Here is an 18,091-nt window from a genome sequence, read left to right on the forward strand (position 1 = left end):
AAGAAGGGAGTGAGAACTGGAGGAAGAGAAGGCAGAGAGTTTAGTGCTGCTGTCTCTATTCTCCTCTTTTCCCTCCCCCGTTTTTTCTTGTCACTCCCACCGTTCTGCTCCTTCATCCATTCCTCCCATTCACTTCATTGCCACAACTTTTTTCCTCCTTTTCACCGGATAGAATCTGTCCTTCCCATTAACTATAGAAAAAAATAAAAATAAGAATAAAACAAATCCAAGCGAAAAAGAAAAAGCACAAAAAGAATCATAATCCACACATCAGAAGACTTTTTTTTTTTTTTTACATTATTTCATTCCCCATCGCAGATTTAGTTTCTTTTGTGCACAGACTTGTTCCCACTTGTTTTATGGCATGTCGCTATTTTACAGCAGGTTGTTCAAATGAAACCACGCGTTTTATTATCAGATGCTCACGCGGTCAGGCTGCCACGAGATGTGAGTTCATCTTATAAAACAGCAGCATTTCAAAAGGATTTTCCTCTCTATTCTCTCCTTGTTCCACACTGTTGTTCCAGTTAATGCATTTTGTTTTATTGTTCAAGCAATGAATGTTGTTTATGAAGGTTTTTCCCCAATCCTCAGACTCATGCTCTCGTTGTGCTGAAGTGAACGTTTACCTACAAACACCTGACTATCGCTGCCACGCAATCTGAGCATCTCTCTCCACGTCAATAAATATTCATACACTTCCGTTTTATGCCATCGCTGTAATCACGTGACAGGAGAGCAGCTGCTGAGGTCCTCGCTCGCCTTTAGTGGAGGACATGGTTACTACAGGAACAAAGACAACCATCAGACAAGACAAAAAAAATTAAAATAAATCCTCCGTTTTTTCAACAATTGTATTATTGAGAAAAATATTGCATTAAATACAGACAAAAAATACATTGTCATCAATTTGTCAACCCCATCTTCATCTGTTTCACCGGGTCATCAGCCACCGCCACCAGTGTCTGGTTTCCCAGGGGGATATAAAGCTGCTGATACTCAGGACAGACAGGAAATCAGCATTGTACACAGTGGTATTATTTACTACATACAATTAAATTTAAATACAACTAAATGGTTTTCAGCTTTTCGTGACCACACTTGATCTCGTTGATGCGTAGACCACAGCACAGCAAACGGGTGAAGCATCACAGCTGAGCGCTCGTCTTCAGTATCCTGACAGCGCAGAGATTGTTGGGTATCGCTTGCGGCGAGACATGCACTTGTCTCTCTCGATGAACAGCGAGTGGTTTTTGCAGTGGATGTCCTTCTCCAGGCTAACGCGGGACTCCTCCAGGCGGGACAGGCAGCCTCTGGCTTCACTCAGCTGCTGATGCAGAGCTGCAAGAGAGGCATTGATCTGCCTCACCTCCCCTTCCAAACTACAGATAGAGGCCGCAGACAAAAGCCATGAGCGATGACCGGCGAAGCAGCAGCAGAACGAGGTGAGGCCAGGTGTACCTGAGCTGGGGCTGATCTCTGCAGAGCTCCATGTTCGGCCTGAGGGAGCGCAGGTGAAGTCTGGACTGAGCTACTCGCAGTGGGGGATCTATGTTGTGGATGGCTTCCTGCAGAGCCACAATGTTCCTCTCCTGGGCTCCGATCTCCTCCAGGATCTTCACACACAATCATTTACAGACAAGTCAATCACAAAATGTGTGCGGTAACTAATCATTTACACAAGTCACTGGAATGAAGTGGGAACTGTTCTACATTAGCGCATTCTGGTATATGTATATAGATATAAAACGGCTGACTGATCTGTACCTTAGCCAGCTTTATTTGCAGCTGGCTCCTGGCCTCTATCAGCTCCCCACAGTGCCGGCTGAAGGCTTGGTCCACTCTGGAACACTGGACTCTCAGATCCTCAGCGGTGTCCTCCAGCACCTGCTCTACCAGCCGTCTGACCCGCACAGAAGCAGCATCGCGGTACGTTGACTAAAAACGGGAACTCCCCAGTCACATTTCTAGACGAGTCTTCAAACACTGACCGGAGACTGAGCGTGGCCCGCTCTTCGTGGAGGGCCTTGGTCAGGTTGTTTTGTGTAAAGGTCGTCCACAGTGTGCAGTTACTCACTCTGCAGCAGTCCAGAGGTCAAATTGCATCAAATGAATTTACACACACACACACATTCATGTGCACACAGACTCACTGGTCCTGCATGGCGGCTGAGCTGGGGTGGTGTTTTGTGTCTGGGCTCATGTTGGTGCATCTCCCACTGTGGTCGTCAAAGTTGTAAGCCTGGTACTTGTCAGACCAATCCATCTCCAGAGTCTGCTTGGCCTCTCTGTTCATGCTGATCCACAAACCGAAGGAAGAGCTTCAAACTGAAGACCCCAGAAGTGGATTTCAAGTGTCGGACGTCCAGCTTCCGACGAACAGGATTCCATCGCTCACCTGACCTGAGTGACAACCTGCGCTGCAGTTCTCTTCAGGAGAGCCTGGACGTTCTTGATCAAGTCCACCTCCTGCAAAACAAGTCACGCTTTAAGTGGGTCGCGTTGCGCCCCCTGCTGGTGCTGCTCTGCTGTTACATGACTCCAGTAGGAGACGCGTGATGCTGGACGTCGCTGCACTGGGAGAAGAGGGCCCCAAAGTAATGATGACGTTTCATTATTCCTCTAGAAATAAAATAATGGTGCTGGGGAAATAGAAATATGTTCCGTCTGAACAAGTTATCTCAGAAGGTGCGAAAGGCAGCATAATGGGAATCACTTCTTACTGCATTACTGTATTGATCACCTGTATGAGCTCGTCCTCCACAGAGTCTCTGACCAGGTCTGCTCCCATCCTTCTGGTCCTGCAGTTCAGGTTGTCCGTGGCGATGGCGTACGGGGTCTCGGTGGCATCCAGCGCCTTCTCCAGCCTCCTCTTCAGCGCCAGCAGGGCCTCCGTGTCGGCCTGCAGCTGCTCGATCTGCCGCTGCAGCTCGGACTTCCAGGAGTGGATCTCTTGCAGCCTCTCTCCCAGCAGCCGCGTCCCATCGGCCTGTGTCTGCGAGGTGTCGGCCTCCGTGTGCTGGGACAGGGTTCTGGACTCTCGCTGGATGCTCCGCGCAGCGTGGCTGTCCGAACCGGCCTGTTGGAGGAGAGTCCGGTAATTGGAGAACCACTCCGAGGGGGTGTATTTAGCCGAGCGGTACCCCGCCGTGGCTGAGCCGGACGACGGCTTCGGGTCCGGCTCCTTCCCCGGAGTCCCTTCCTGTGACACAGCTCTGCTGTCATAGTGTGGCCTCGACACTAAAACCTCCGAACTCATATTACAATCAAATGACAAGTGCAAAATAAAAGTAGATTTTATCCTAAAGTAAAAGTGTCGCCAGAGCTTCCCGTACCGGGCCAGAAGAGTTCGGTGTTTGTTTTGGTGTCTCCTGGTTACACAACAACAGCGATTAAATATTAAATGAACTGACAGGATTGAGGTCAAATAATTAAATATGTACCATAATAAGATGTGCAGAGTGATACTCATACGGATAATAACACTACGTCCACGATAAAAAAAAAAAACTTTAATTATAATCCACATTAAATACTGATGGGTTTGGTTTTGACAATAAAAAATAAAGAAAATACATTTTGCTAAAACGTGACCAATTCTTTTTCATATTTGGACAGGTGAACACAAATGGAGCTTCTTGTCAACCACCTATAATGAGAATTGCATTTACTATGTAAAGATATTTAGATCTGGGATTTATATAACTCAAACCCTGATTTAGTAGTGTGATAATTATTTTAGCAGGTATATTTGTATATTGATAGTAATGGGTCAGACATTTATTTCATTCATTAATTTAATTAGATTTGATCATATTAAATTATGGGCAGATGGCTTTGCACAAATGATTAGGCATTGTAGCCATTGATTGACAAATTTCTCGCTGTATTTATTATTATTATACAGTTAATACTGTATAAAAACAGTAAAAACCATATTTATAGAAAAAACAAATTCTCAGGTTTTAATTTCGCTTTAACACGCCACAAGCAAACTATGCACGCAAGGCCCGCCTCTGGACATGTCCTCCAATGATAATAGCGCCTTTCCCAGCGGGCCGTCAAGCCATCCAATGATATCTGTATTTACGATGACGTAAGAGGCATACCGGAAATGGTTCTTAAATCGTGTAGTCACTGTGGTAAGCGAGCCGCCATTCATCGTTTCCAAATCTAGCCTTCAGGACTATACCAGAACGCTTTCACAATGGTAAGAACATCATACGTTAAATTATTTGCGAGAGGATTTTAGGTTAAAATGTTTTAAAAGTTCCAAAGCTAACTGGAAAGCTTAGTTAAACTAACGTGGGCACGCCATGAACGTAACCTAGCTAGCTCATATTAGCTAGGCTAAAGGTGAATTTAACGCGAAGAGTTTCAGATTCAAATATTCTGCATAAATTAACATTTTCCAGAAATGCTTCATCTTCTTGCACGCAGCAACATAAAGTAAGAATAGTACCTGGTGATAACTTGGATAGCGTTACATCACTAGCTTGCCCATGCTAGCTGCTAACGAGTTTGTTGTCAATTCGCATAAAGAACATTATCCGTTTTCCTTTAAAATATTTTTCATAACTTTTTGTTTAGCTATTAGCTATATCTTAATCGTGATATTTTGCATTAGCCCTGTCCTTGGCTGTGATTCACATTTCTAACTTTTGATTCTTTAATAATTTGCATCAAATTTCGTTAGTTATCGATTGATTGAACTGAATTGATGCTAATGTTTTCAGACAGATGGTTAATAGATACATCTAATTGTCTCACCTTACACCCTCTTATGCTACCTGCCTTCTCCCCCATCCAGTCTATCATGTCCTATAATGGAGGGGCCGTCATGGCTATGAGGGGGAAGAACTGTGTGGCGATAGCAGCAGACCGCAGATTTGGAATTCAGGCTCAGATGGTCACCACAGACTTCCAGAAGGTTTTTCCCATGGGCGAGAGGCTGTACATCGGACTGGCTGGATTGGCCACTGACGTTCAGACAGTGTGAGTGTGTGGAATCTTGTTCAGATGCATGCTGCTCATCCACTATGACATGAGAAGTGGGTTTTATCGGTGTTGATTTCTACATAATCCTGGTAGTCAAAGCTTGGGGAAAAGTAAAAAAAAAATAAAAAGCATTTTGTGACATTATTTTAATTATAAAACATGTCAGGAGAGATGAGTAACAGTTGTGGTAAATGGCTGTCTTGTGTTTAGATCGCAGAGGCTTAAGTTCAGACTGAACCTGTACGAGCTTAAGGAGGGTCGTCAGATCAAGCCCAAGACCTTCATGAGCATGGTGTCCAACTTGTTGTATGAGAAGAGGTGAGCACAGTTACTTCACTTCCTGAAGATCATCAATCTTCAGGAAGTGAAGGATAATCTGGTTGACATGCGATCTTCTCCATTAGGTTTGGGCCGTACTACATCGAGCCTGTTATTGCAGGGCTGGATCCCAAAACCTTTGAGCCATTCATCTGCTCCCTGGATTTGATTGGCTGCCCGATGGTGACAGAAGACTTTGTTGTGAGCGGAACATGCGCAGAGCAGATGTATGGCATGTGTGAGTCTTTGTGGGAGCCAGACATGGTAAGTATCTTGTGAAGTTCACCGTTTACTGCTTGACAACCAGTTTTTTTGTATTTTGTCATTACTGTTACATATAGCACGGCTTCACCGAGAAACATTCCTAGTCTGTGAACCCTCACTGACAATGGCAATAAACTACTTCTGATTCTGATTCTGACATTTACATGCAGATTTCTTTTAAGTCTTCATCTTGCTTGGGTGTGAACTTTTGTACAGTAAAAATGACTAATAACATCTGGATGGGGAACTTTAACAGCAACAGTAATGGTTTCAACACAGATGAGAATCTGCCCCGTTATTTAGGGCGTAAAGGAGGTGATTGCTGAAGTTTCTCTTTCATGTTGTGATCACGCAGGATCCAGAGGATCTGTTTGAGACCATCTCCCAAGCGATGCTGAATGCAGTTGATAGAGATGCGGTGTCTGGCATGGGAGTTATCGTGCACGTCATGTGAGTACGCTCGGATCAGGTTCATGTGGAACGGCGGGTTTGTCGTGACTAACGGGTCTCGTTTTCTCTGGCAGTGAGAAAGACAAGGTCACCGCACGAACCCTGAAGGCCAGGATGGACTAGAGCAGTTTCTCCCTCGTCAGCCCCAAACAGATGTTTCGTATACAAATAATAAACGCTTCTTTTCCTCTTGTTGGTTTTGCTCAATAAACGAAGATTTTTTAAACACGGAGCGTGACTTGAAATGCCACATTTTAGATTCCTTTGTTGTACGAATTCAGCTTCTGCACCAAAACAAGCCACAGAGGGTAAAATGTGCACAGGCTCACCTCGATGATCGGTGTCATCTTCTGAAGGCTACTTGCGACCACACGGAACAGTCGTGGCAGGAATCAGCAAGCCGGACAACAAAAATAAGATAAAACTCCCTTTAATATGCAATGAATCACTTTCAAGTAACTTTCTAATGTCTGTTGGTAACAAAACAATACTGTATACAAACACAAAATTGCTACATTAATGTAAACAAGATATAAAAATGATCCATATGGTAATAAAACAAGTGTTTGATGCAGAATTCCCCTTTAAACGTTTTTTTTTTTTTTAAACCTCAGACCAACTTCCACAAAGTCCACTTACAAAAAATATTCAGAAACAATTGGCAACTTACCATCGAACATAATTTTTTCTTTGTCGCTGTAGTCGTAACACTCAGGTGCTGGGTTCAGTGGTTTGATGTTTCAACTTACTGGTGGAGTCTCGTGGACACAGCAGCCATGCATTTTAAATATTGCATTCATTTACTTGATACAACATTTGATTGTAACGTTTATCCCGTCTTTCCAATTTCTCAGCTCTACATTTTGTTTCTGCCGCCGTCGCTGAGGGGGCAATCTGTCCATTCTGCATCTGTGCAAGTCGTTTACATCTGTGCGTGTGTCTGTGGTAGAAATAGAATCAGAAATCCGAAGGACGCAACGTTGAACGGGAACTGCAGAGATGTTGCTAAGGGAAGCTGGCACACTCGTTCAAGGCATTAGTGAGACTGTTTCCGTGCTGGCGTGAGGAGTAGCGAGGTGGCAGAGGACGACCTACTGGATGGGGGAGCCAGGGAGGTGCTGGGGGGGGGGGGGGGGGGGGGTGCGTCCCTCTGTGGGGACAGTGTAACAGGCTCTGTGCGTCCTTCCTGCCAGAGCGCCGGCGGCTGGTCGCTCGGTCGATATATTTATACATGTATGCGGTTGGCTGGACTGGGAGTCTATGACAAGATGTTGGACATGAACTCGTAGAATCGTTTGGAGTACTGCTCTGGATTCACCGTCGAGATCTCCGCCCCCGCCTGGGAAAACATAGACTTTATCACACACAGCTTCCTCATTTAGCTTTCAGACCCCATTTGACATCATAAATCATTTGTCCTCTTTACGCGTGTGAACTCGACCCTTTTGAGGTTTCTCAGTCGTCTTCTTCGAGCTATGGACAGAAGAATCACGAAGTCATGGCGACGCTTACCCCGTGCTTCACAGTTTTGGCAGCATGTGCAGCTTTTTTCTTAGCATCGTAGTGCGTGAGGATGTCGATGATAGCCATGAAGTACACCTCCTTCTTCACAGCGCCTGAGACCAACACAGAAGAGAAACGTTACTTCCACCTGGAAAATGCTGCGGCGGCTTTACCTCTGATTAACGATAACGATCTCCAAATCAGCCGCCATCAGTTCAATTCAAGATAAAATGGAAGCTCAGGTCAGAGGGAACGGAAACACGACCCTCACCGTCATGGCTCTTCATTGCGTAAACGTCCACGGAGGGATCAAACTCCCCGGGGCCGAAGAATCCCCCACAGTTCAGTGGGTTTCCGGGGCTGTCGGGAGGCGTGCCAAAGGAGCCCCCGCCCATGCCATCGTTTTCATACTCCTCCTCTTCTCCAACGCCCTCCACATCCATCTCCTCCTGCTCGGCTCGCTCCACATCATGGATGCCGACCAGGAGACTGTAGTCCATGATCTTTAAGGTGGCCAAGAACTGACACACAAATACACCCAACGCCATTTGAGTGTCACATCCTCAGTTATAATCTGGCCAAAGTAAAGTCACAAATATTACTATGGCGACACCAAGACACACCCTACTCTGCCTCTGATTGGCTTGGCATGACAAAGGGAGGCGGTCTTTACCTCGACGTCCCGTTTTAGCTTCTCCAAGAAGTACTTCTTGTTGTCGTCTCCTATCTGCAGCTTGTGTCCTTCGTTCAGGAAGTCGTTGTCTTTGAACGTGGGGAGTTCTTTAGCCTAACGACAAGGAACAAAAATGCTGCCATTGTGGATTACGTGTCACACTTTTGTTTGATGACCTGGTCACAGGTCATCTCCGGTCCGGTTGGACAGAGAACATCCAAGAGTCATTTGTCAGTATAATTCAAAGCGTGACGTACTACTGGATTACAGCTTCTTACTTACAACCGTCTAATTTAGCCGTTATGTGACGGGTTTATATTCTGGTAAGAGCCGAGTGAATTTATTTCTGTCCCGTCTCCGCAGAGTAAAAACGTACCTTCTCCTTGTCGCTGGCTTCCCTCGAGACCGTAGAACCCTGGAGATGAGAGGGCAATAAAAATAGAGGGAATTCAAAGCTGCTGAAGACACATCAGAGAGAGTGTTAGCGTGTTAGTCACTTTTAACTTTGCTAAACTGTCTATACTGGAAAGGGAAGGCTGCTTCTGAATCGTCTGACTCTTATGCAATGAAGGACTTTTTCCTTTTTTCCCCAGTGCACCGCGATCAGAACTCGCGGTGCACATTATACTACGTGAACCCGTTGTGTTTGGCGATGCACGATCGAGCTGCGACTCACGCAGGCCTTGTGCTTTACCGACACATCTTACCTTCAGGTCATATTTGCGATGTACAGTGAGGCGGTGGCTAAATACATTCCTGGTCACCACCATGTACGTCTCCACGCCATCCACCGTTAGCCTGTACATACCCAGGAACTGAGGGAGCAGCGTGTTGCCATGACACTCCACTATAAACTGGAGAAGCAGGAGACGGGGCAGAGAGTCAAAGACACCTTTGACGGGGGTAGTTTAAGTTCGGTGGTGCGGGGGCGGGGGGGGCTTATACCTGGTGATATTTCTTTAGGATGTTGTGCATCTCAGCGATATCCTCGCTGGAGACGGTTTTGATGACAAAGCGGTGGTCGTAGCTAGACAGGAAGCGGTTGCCAAAGCGACCCTGGGAGTCGCTGTTGAGCGGGGCGCTCCGGGTCAGGGAGTTCTGACAAAGACAGAAGGCTTACGTCCCGTGAATCATTCCCATTTAATCCGGCAGTTCGTTTGCATCTTCTTGGCGGACTGGACTCACCTGGTAGTCCTGGTCATCGATGCAGAACCTCTCCCTCAGGTTTCTGAACACCATGGGACAGTACTCTTTGAACTTAAAGCGACTAGGCAGATTTTCTCTGGCGAGAAAGAGCAGCACAAAAGAAAAAGAAAAAACAGAAGCTCATTACTGAACACAAGGAACACGGCTGGCATGGTTTCAGTAACGTTTCTTTGCATTACCCAAAACGCCTCATACGTGACTTTAGCAAAAAAATAAAAAAATATGTTCTGGAGTTTTGATAATGACAATTAGATGATATTTTACTTCCTTTATAACGTGTATAAACACTGTTATATTGTAGCTATTTAGTCAAAATAATCGGATATTAATGACCCTAGTACAGCCCAGCGTCCTCCTGGTGCTGGCCCAAAACCCATATAAACGGGGGGGGGGGGGGGGGCATCCGGTGCGAAACCAGTACCGGATCCATCATGCTAATGTTAAACTCAAAATCAGCAGCAGTGGAGAGAAGATCAATATCATGAGTAGTGGAGCTTAGTCAAGTTTGTGTTGCAGTGACCATGCTGCACACGCCTATGCTGTGTTCAACCTAAAGCTTTATTGACAGGAACATGATCGGCTATTGGTCTGACCGCTCATCTCGGCATCCATTTTGTTTTCTGAGCTGATTGTGTGAACGGAAGCTGGAAATGTCAAATATGTGATTGAGTTTATTGTCTTCTTAGAATAGAAAGCCTTTATTGTCATTGCATAGTGGACATACAACGAGATTAGGAAGGCGGCAGTAACACACAACTCTAAACACGCGGACTCACAACATGTGTCTGTGGTTGCTTTAGGCAAAGCAAAGCAAGCGACGAACTCAGCTCCGCATCCTTCAAACCATGAGCGGAACATCACAGAAGACGTATATCACACCTTTAAAAGACGCCGCTGACAATGCAGAAGCTGGGGTGCCTACTTGTTAAATAGATGGTTGTCCACTTTGATCTTACTGTAGGCCTTAAAGTCATCCGGCATCAGCATCACTGGAACAGGCACGTTACTTAACTCGTTAACCTGAAGGACAGAAAGAGACACGACAGGAGCATGAAGAGAAGAGCAACAGGCTGGTCTGCACAGTGAACCTGGTTTCAGTGTAAGCCAAGAGTCAAACAAACCGACATCGAGGCACCACTGAATGCTAATCTTCTTGGCAGCACTCACATTTACGCTTAAAACAGACTCCTACACCAACAAAACTATTTGCTGCAGTTCCACTGACACAAGTCACGTATGATACCAGAACGTTCAGACCCCATTCTGTCCTCGTGTCCTGCAGATGCTGACCATCAGTAACACGCCTCAGTATCCAAGAAAAAGATTCAAAAACCCACCGACCGGGATCTTGCTGAAACAGATCCAGACACTAATGACCTTACAGAAAACCCAAGTGACGATGATGAAGCTAAAGAAAGGAGATACCGCTACCGCAGAGAGAAGGAGGGCTCGAACCGCCTCAAGGGAATAAGAAATAAGGGATACCAAAGTGAAAGCGCTGCCCTGAATAATCACAAACTCACTATAAAAAATAATATTTGTTTACATAGCAGGAGTATAATTTTTAATAATGTTCTAATATGCTTATTTCACAGAAGAAACATGGAGGTTATTTACTCGTGTCACGACAATCGACTCCCACTACGAGCTTAGCGGCTGTAAACTGGCTGCTAATGTTAGCGAACTGCATTCAACTCCAAAAGACACCGCGTGGAAGTGAAGTCTTTGCAGCATCCCAGTGAAAGGGTGCTCTGAAAAATGCATTCAAGCCCAGAATGGAAGACCGGGACTCTGATGAAAGTCTGTTTTCTGCTTGAGATCAGCCTCACACCCACACAGACGGCAGCCTGTGCGCTTCACCCACACACCCACTGCAAAAGTTCACTCACTGAAAGCTGGAGATGCTGCAATGATAACCATATCATTAAGTACCCACTAAACTCCAAACAAACTAACCAGTTTGTCACTCTATTAATGCTGTGCAGAAAGCAGAGGGGTTTGATGCAGACAGGAAAACACATTTGTCCTGTGATCCGTGTCAAATCTCACCAGTTTCAGAGGTCGATCTGCTCACGGGTTCATGCCTATTAAAAGGCATGTTATTACTCAAGTAATAAATGTTTGATCTCTGCAAAACAGTAGGTCTAGACATCCTTATTGGGAAAAGCAATGACATAACCGATCAAACCATATGAACAAAGAGCCATGCTTATTTACTGAAATAAAGGAACACAGAAATAAATAAAGGATTTGAAAAGGTCGACCTGGCTGGAAATGAACCCACACTTTATACTTCCAGAAATCAACCCGTGGATGTGGGCCTGCGTGAGAAAGCAATTACACGTTAGTTGTGTATGCTGGTGCGAGCCCACGGCCATCAGTGGAAGCCAACTCGCCGTGGGCAACCTCCACTGAGAGAGAATGTGATATATATTGTTCTTCTGCTGAACGCTGGAGCAGCGGGTTCAAATCCAGGCCCACGTTCTCCCGCCGGGTAGCATGGGTTCCTCCCACCGCTAAAAGAACAAAACATGCACCGGTAACCCTAATCACCAGTTCATTAATAGAGACATAATGAATGGAGGGAATACAGGTTGTCAGCTGGATGTTGACACACGCCCGGGGGAGATTGAAATCAACAGGCGGGGTGCTGTTTACAGCTGCGGGGCTGAAAATCTGCGCTGCCTGTCACACCCCTCCCACTTCATGCCTGCGCGGACCCCTCCCCCCCCAGATCTCACGACCAGCCTTCAATGCACGTTTACGATTGGCGATTATCGGTCGAAGCGACTATTTCAGGGAAGCCGCACAGCCTGCCTCAGACATGCTGATATTCTGTTAATCACTGCAGATTCACTCCGACCCCCCCCCCCCCCCAGACGCGGAAAGCCGCTGCTCGCTAGCAACGCGGCAGTACGGGGGCGAGAAAACATGAAGAAAAAACGCACTGCCACAAAGGCAGCAAACAGAAGTGTGTTCGGACTAACACTGCTGGCAATACCTGGCGAATAGGCTCCTTAAATAGCCCACTGTTAGCCTCATAGCTGACTTGACAGGTGAGAGCAGCTGGCTAACAAGCTAGCAAGAAACCAAAACAGCAGCATAAACGAGACGGGACATTAAGGTGCACCTACCGTATGGTTGACACCCCACATTAAAACGCTGAGAATGGGCTCGCTTGCGCGGAATAATTTCACTTTCTGTCCGATAAAATGTTTCTTTTTCGTCTTGGTTTTGCTAGCGCTGACGGGCGCTACGCTGGTGCAGTTGGATGACATGTCTCGGGCTGGATTTCAGGGTACGCAAGACAGCGCCGCCCGTCGCTCGGAGCCGCTACCGTCCCACGAAAAAAGAAAGGAGGAAGGTTAAAAGGCGTTTAAAAAAAAAAAGTCTATAAGTGCATTGTTTCCAACTCACAGAGAGTCTCTGAGAAGGTTCTTGCCGGGAGGCAGCGTTAGAGCATTTTGCGCCGTCACCACCCTTCCTCCTCCCGAGCAGGCCGCGGTGGAGTCCAGCGAGCAGCTAGCCAGCCATCCGGCTACGGCGCAGCCTCTCTAAGCTAAACAAAGCCAATAAATAACCTGACGCGATGCCTCTTGTCCTGCTTCATATGCTGCGTTCCAGCTTCAGTGCTCTATATTTTCACTTTTCAGGGAGTAAATCCAACATGATGCGCCCGAGACTGTTGCCAATCACCACCAAAAAGCACTACGTTTGGGGGTTCCTCAAGATGGCGTCAATATTTTGTTACACGAAGCGATCAACAGCGCCCACATTCGGCTGCTGGCAGAACTACAGGGGTTCCCACATATCGGAACCGGTACTGGACTGGATTGAAAAAATGCTTATCAATTGATTTCTATTTTTTATTTATTTTAATAGCCCCTTTCTTCTGACTTTGTCTTTTATTTATTTGCATCTTGTCTTCAGATTTTATTGATTGCCGTTTTATCCGCTGTGTGTGTTTTTTTTTACGTCTGATTGTTAGATGTAGAATTTTTACTCTGTTTATTGTTGATTTATGTTCTGCTGGCTGCACATTAATTTCCTCCTCTTTTTATGTGTAACGGAGCTGATAGGACTTTTCATGATTAGCACCAGTTGCTAAACGTCTCACCTCTTGCGATTCTATGACATAAATAAATGCAGAACACACGTGCGCCATTTAAAATAAAAGAAATTCCATAATCCATTTTCTGTGGAATTTTCTTTTCCACAAATGAAATTAATAAAGTTTTAGATGTCCTTATTAAGTTACAACCTTATGACACACTTTATATGTTCCTTGTAACGCTGTCATGCCGGGACCCAATGTCAGCTTGCCTAAATAATAACTAATTCATTTATCACTAGCCATTGATTTATAAACTAAGACATAATCGCTATTATTAATAAAGTGTAATTAAGACATAATTTGTTGCATAGATGCTGAAACTTCAGAACGCATTTACTGCTCTGTGGGGGCCCACCCTGAGGTCTGCCCCGGGACATGAGGCCTTCAGGGCCTCTCCTCCGTCTATTTAATTCACAATCACGTAAACGCGGGGCGTGGCAAGACTTTCTCCTGCGCGGCTCGGTGACGGGAATAAACGAATAAACGTCGGTGTCCGGTGTGACGGCGCGCACGCACACGCAGGACGAACGCGCGCAGGTCGTCCGGGCCTGAGGAGGATACCCTGCGCCCTGAGAACGAGGCGACAAAATAATGTCACGTGATCCAAAATGGGCAGTCCTCTGACGGTGCTGAAAAAAAGCCATTTTCTGGCGCTGCTGCAATTTCTGTCCAAGTCCCAAATAAAATAGCTGGATCCCCGCTGGGAGGAGAGCGACGCTTTTATGCCCGATCAGGTAGGAACGACGCGTCCGCGGCGGCGCTTCACCGGGCGCATCGCCTCGCCGTCTGCGGGGCGCGCACACAGCGCACGGTGTCACATTTTGAGCCTCTCTTGTTCGCCTCCTGATACAGCCCTGTCAGTGGATTTAAGATGGCTGCTTTGTGTACCAGTGTGATTTTTCTGCGGCTGTGCACCCCCCCCCCCCTCCTCTCCGAGGTGATGCGCGCCCGTAGCGGCCGGACGGCGCGGCGCGGCCCCGCACAAACGCTCTTTGTTGGTCCGCTTGTCGAGGAGCGGAGCGGCGCTGATGCGGGAGATGAGGCCACGCAGGGGCGGACTCGATGGTCGGCTGCGGTGCGCCACCGCACAGGCTGCGTGACGCTGCACGGCGTCCACGCCGCGCGCGTTATTTATCGCTGCAACGTGTCAGAATCCGGGTGGTCGTGCTGGTCTGGTCGTGGGTTTACAGCCGGCTGTCCCGGGGACGAGCTCAGACTCAGTCTGGGGGGGGGGTGGCTGCCATTAACAAGCCCACCAGAAACACAAAGTGCTAATCCCGACCAGGTTTTACGCACGCGTTTGTTTCTTCCAGCAGATCTGTCCAGATGAATAAAATGCAGCCCAACCGGATTAAAATCACGGACCTGAATCCACACCTCACCTGTCCGCTGTGCGCCGGCTACCTGGTGGATGCTACGACCATCGTGGAATGTCTGCACTCCTGTAAGTGGACTCCGTGCATGCTCGGTGTCCTGCTGACCTTAGAGCTCCTGCATTGCTGGAGTCTCTGAGGAGGATGAGGCTGGTTTGCTGCTGCTTCCTTGAGGCTCTCTGGAGGGGAGCGGGGTGATGGAGGCCATGTTTTCCTGGAAAGCGGAGGTCCGAACAGTGAGAGGGCAGGGCGTGCAGCGTCCCCGGTGCAGCCCAGGATGCTTTCTTGTGTCTCTCCGGTTTAAGAGTCGCGTTTAAAAAGTCTCCTTTTCTGTCTCTCTACTGCGCAGTTTGTAAAACTTGCATCGTGGCCTTCCTGGAGACGAATAAGTTCTGCCCTCGATGTGACGTCCAGGTTCATAAGACGTGTCCGCAGCTGAGCATCAGGTCAGTCGCGGCGCGTCACGCCGGGCATCTAAAGCCCCTCTGAGCGCTACGCCTTCAGGAAACGCTCTCTCTCTCTCTCTCTTTCCAGAGCGGACAAAACTCTACAAGACATTGTGTATAAGCTTGTCCCGGGGCTATTCAAAGGTAAGGCGGCACCAATTCGCTCGTCGCCAGTCTCGGAGCGTCGCGCCGCATTCCTCTTGTGCTTCTGCTCTCAGATGAGATGAAACGGAGGCGGGACTTCTACGCGGATAATCGCGTGCTGGAGCCGGGGGAGGTGGTGGAGACGTTCAACATAGCGGAGGATGAAATCATCAGTCTCTCCATCCAGTTCTACGAGAGGAACCGGTCAGTCGGCGATTCATCGCGCTCCCAAAACGAAAACGCCTGCAGAGGCGGCCTCTGGAAATGAAATGGCGCTTAATCAACTCCGACCTTTTGCTTTGTCTTGTTGCAGAAGTAATGAGAGGCAGCGCTCGGAGATGGACGGAGACAAGGTAAGAGCGTCTGCTGAAGCCGCCGCTCTCTGTGTCCCGTGGTGCGGCGTCCTCGGCCTGGATTCATGCGTTCTCTTTATCCCCAGTCCAACGGTAAACGCTTCCTGCAGTGTCCGGCCGCCATGTCCGTCATGCACTTAGCAAAGTTCCTCAGAAGCAAGATGGACATTCCCAACAACTACCGGGTAATTCCACACTCCTGCTGCGTCCATTTCGCTGCACGCTCACCGTTTCACACATTCGAGTGGGTTTCAGGGAAGTCATGTGATGCTCTGAGCGTTATTCCATTTAAAACTAGAAAAGCACCCAGAGAGCACAAACCTCCGCCAAACAGCTGGTTCCCCTCCTAATTGGATTCACGCCGTCCCCACATGGTGATCTGGATCAGCGCCAAAAGGTTCTAGATTGTTCTTGGTGTCTTTCATACACCAACCGTGAAAAGCCATAGTGAATCAGAGTTGATGTGTATTTTTAACAAATACTTCAAATGAATCAATGAGGTTGGGGACCTAAACTCATGACCGTGTTTTAGCCTCCTGATGGATCTGGTTTCTAAAGGCAGCTTGCATTGGGGTCAACGCTTGTTTGTTTGTGACCATTGTCTTGACCTCACCCTCCAGGTGGAGGTGATGTATGGAGACGAGCCTCTGAAGGACTACTACACACTAATGGACATCGCCTACTTCTACGAGTGGAGGCGGGTGAGTGATGAAAACCGGATCCGGATCGCCGCCAACATTTAAACACCTGCAGGATGTGTCTGGGTCCATCTTCAGTGAAGAAATCTGCAAATTAATTCCGCTAATAACCTGATCCAATCGCGTGACCAAGCAGAGATTACTACAAACAATCCGACGTGAATATTTCACAGATTTCACCGATTTTATTCCCGACCATTTAAAACCACGACATTAGCGAGGAACGACAGATGAAAGGGGAAAACCTTTCATCTGGACGATCCAGAATTTGTTCCTCAGCAGTAAATCAGCGCTACACACACACACACACACACACACACACGTGTGCAGGGGATTCTCCATCGGTTAAAATGGAAACGGCGCTTTGTCCTGAACACGTTTGGGGAAGCTAATTGCATTTCTTGGGTTGGGCTCGTTTCGCCTGCCTTTAAATGTGCCCTCCTGTTGATTCCTCTCTGCAGACTGGACCCATCCCCCTGCAGTATCTGGTCAAACCCACCCGGAAGCGCAGGAGGCTGTCCCAGTCTGCCGCCCGGTGCCACTCGGACGGCGTCAACACCAGCCCGACGTCAGAAAGCGACTCCCACAGCGACAAAGTCCACAGTCCTGCCGCGGCGCAGCCGCCCCGAGCGTCCTCGCAGTCCAGCCCCGCGTCCCACGACCTCTCTCCTGCCGTCCAAAGCCCCAACGGCACCACGGTCCCCAACAGCGCACAGCGGCACGGCCCCGTCTCCAAACAGGGCACCATCACGCGGAAAGTGACTGTCAACGGCACAAGCTCCGGCGCCGGAAAGGAGGAGGCGAGGGGGGCCGACGAAAGCGATTTGCCTCCGACCACCTAACGGGGCGTGCCGGGCCGACGGGGAGGACAGTATTCGAATTGCTCCCCGGCAAAGAGGCGAGCTCGAGACTTCTTCCTTCCGGACAGACGAGGCAGAGCTTCTGCCCCTCGCCTCTGAGCAGGAAGTGCAGCTAAATAGACGCTCGCGTGCGTGTTTGTTTGCGTGTTTAGAATAGAACGGTGCACACAAACAAACTGTACAGTACAGTATCAGACGTGAGCATGCGTGCGTACACACGTACAGACTTATCTTTTATACAAGATACTGTCATTGTTTTGTATTGTGTATGCAGTGGGTCTGTTTCATTTCGTTCATGTGGCTCCAGAGAAGTGGAGAAAAAAAAAAAAGAGAAGAAAAAAAGCTGAAGCTCTGCAGGAGCTGGATGTAAAGATGAGCGAAACAAGCTCACCCTCACCTTTTGAGCAGTCGTGTTAATCACTGCTGTACGAGTGTCCAGTATATTGTCACCAGGTAACGCCATTTCATCACACGCACTTTGTTACGGTTCACACAGTTCAAGCCGGCTAGTATTTTGCCAACAGGAGCGTTTCTAAAGACGGAACTGTCGCAGGCTGTTCGCCGTCAGACCGCCTCCTTCCTCACGGCGGTCCAACAAGTTCAAAGGGATTTTAATATTCGGCCATTTTGTTTTTTTTGCTACAGTTCCATAAGGCTCGACATTCCCTTGCTGTTCTTTTTCACAAACGTT

The 18,091-nt window shown here is 47.8% G+C and overlaps 4 protein-coding genes across 4 annotated transcripts; 2 read left to right on the plus strand and 2 right to left on the minus strand.

Annotated features, from left to right (window-relative positions):
• Positions 1-1,168: 1,168 nt before the first annotated feature.
• On the minus strand, positions 1,169-3,259 carry tekt4 (tektin 4). Its single transcript, XM_068751364.1, has 7 exons — positions 2,744-3,259; positions 2,399-2,469; positions 2,154-2,297; positions 1,992-2,078; positions 1,768-1,903; positions 1,462-1,616; positions 1,169-1,382 (listed from the first exon to the last, which is right to left on the minus strand). The coding sequence occupies exons 1-7, from the start codon at positions 3,257-3,259 to the stop codon at positions 1,169-1,171; spliced, it is 1,323 nt and encodes a 440-aa protein (XP_068607465.1).
• An 836-nt stretch (positions 3,260-4,095) lies between these two features.
• Positions 4,096-6,280, plus strand: psmb3 (proteasome 20S subunit beta 3). The gene is made up of 6 exons (XM_068751468.1): positions 4,096-4,210; positions 4,811-4,995; positions 5,209-5,316; positions 5,403-5,580; positions 5,936-6,030; positions 6,105-6,280. Exons 1-6 carry the CDS (start codon positions 4,208-4,210, stop codon positions 6,151-6,153), a joined length of 618 nt encoding a protein of 205 aa, XP_068607569.1. The 5' UTR covers positions 4,096-4,207; the 3' UTR covers positions 6,154-6,280.
• A 133-nt stretch (positions 6,281-6,413) lies between these two features.
• LOC137907154 (phosphatidylinositol 5-phosphate 4-kinase type-2 beta) lies at positions 6,414-13,123 on the minus strand. The gene is made up of 10 exons (XM_068751467.1): positions 12,547-13,123; positions 10,335-10,432; positions 9,392-9,488; positions 9,152-9,304; positions 8,914-9,060; positions 8,583-8,621; positions 8,207-8,320; positions 7,805-8,054; positions 7,543-7,646; positions 6,414-7,369 (listed from the first exon to the last, which is right to left on the minus strand). The coding sequence occupies exons 1-10, from the start codon at positions 12,688-12,690 to the stop codon at positions 7,289-7,291; spliced, it is 1,227 nt and encodes a 408-aa protein (XP_068607568.1). The 5' UTR covers positions 12,691-13,123; the 3' UTR covers positions 6,414-7,288.
• Positions 13,124-14,162: 1,039 nt separating this feature from the next.
• Positions 14,163-17,387, plus strand: LOC137906437 (polycomb complex protein BMI-1-like). The gene is made up of 9 exons (XM_068750699.1): positions 14,163-14,260; positions 14,840-14,970; positions 15,249-15,345; positions 15,434-15,489; positions 15,564-15,693; positions 15,803-15,842; positions 15,929-16,027; positions 16,463-16,543; positions 17,002-17,387. Exons 2-9 carry the CDS (start codon positions 14,853-14,855, stop codon positions 17,380-17,382), a joined length of 1,002 nt encoding a protein of 333 aa, XP_068606800.1. The 5' UTR covers positions 14,163-14,260; positions 14,840-14,852; the 3' UTR covers positions 17,383-17,387.
• Positions 17,388-18,091: the final 704 nt, after the last annotated feature.

This window comes from Brachionichthys hirsutus, chromosome 17 (assembly GCF_040956055.1).
Source record: "Brachionichthys hirsutus isolate HB-005 chromosome 17, CSIRO-AGI_Bhir_v1, whole genome shotgun sequence".
Lineage (NCBI taxonomy): Eukaryota > Metazoa > Chordata > Actinopteri > Lophiiformes > Brachionichthyidae > Brachionichthys > Brachionichthys hirsutus.

Excerpts from the sequence above, each read along its gene's own strand:
- tekt4 (XM_068751364.1), bottom strand. The coding sequence starts at position 3,259 with ATGAGTTCGGAGGTTTTAGTGTCGAGGCCACACTATGACAGCAGAGCT. Across the intron at positions 2,298-2,398 it reads CAGGTTGTCACTCAGGTCAG|CATGAACAGAGAGGCCAAGC; the intron begins GTGAGCGATGGA and ends TTTGTGGATCAG. Across the intron at positions 1,383-1,461 it reads AGAGATCAGCCCCAGCTCAG|TTTGGAAGGGGAGGTGAGGC; the intron begins GTACACCTGGCC and ends CTCTATCTGTAG.
- psmb3 (XM_068751468.1), top strand. Across the intron at positions 5,317-5,402 it reads AACTTGTTGTATGAGAAGAG|GTTTGGGCCGTACTACATCG; the intron begins GTGAGCACAGTT and ends CTTCTCCATTAG. Across the intron at positions 6,031-6,104 it reads GGAGTTATCGTGCACGTCAT|TGAGAAAGACAAGGTCACCG; the intron begins GTGAGTACGCTC and ends TTTCTCTGGCAG.
- LOC137907154 (XM_068751467.1), bottom strand. The coding sequence starts at position 12,690 with ATGTCATCCAACTGCACCAGCGTAGCGCCCGTCAGCGCTAGCAAAACC. Across the intron at positions 9,489-10,334 it reads GACAACCATCTATTTAACAA|AGAAAATCTGCCTAGTCGCT; the intron begins GTAGGCACCCCA and ends CTTTCTCGCCAG. Across the intron at positions 9,061-9,151 it reads TCCTAAAGAAATATCACCAG|TTTATAGTGGAGTGTCATGG; the intron begins GTATAAGCCCCC and ends CTGCTTCTCCAG.
- LOC137906437 (XM_068750699.1), top strand. The coding sequence starts at position 14,853 with ATGAATAAAATGCAGCCCAACCGGATTAAAATCACGGACCTGAATCCA. Across the intron at positions 15,490-15,563 it reads TGTCCCGGGGCTATTCAAAG|ATGAGATGAAACGGAGGCGG; the intron begins GTAAGGCGGCAC and ends TTCTGCTCTCAG. Across the intron at positions 16,028-16,462 it reads ACATTCCCAACAACTACCGG|GTGGAGGTGATGTATGGAGA; the intron begins GTAATTCCACAC and ends CTCACCCTCCAG.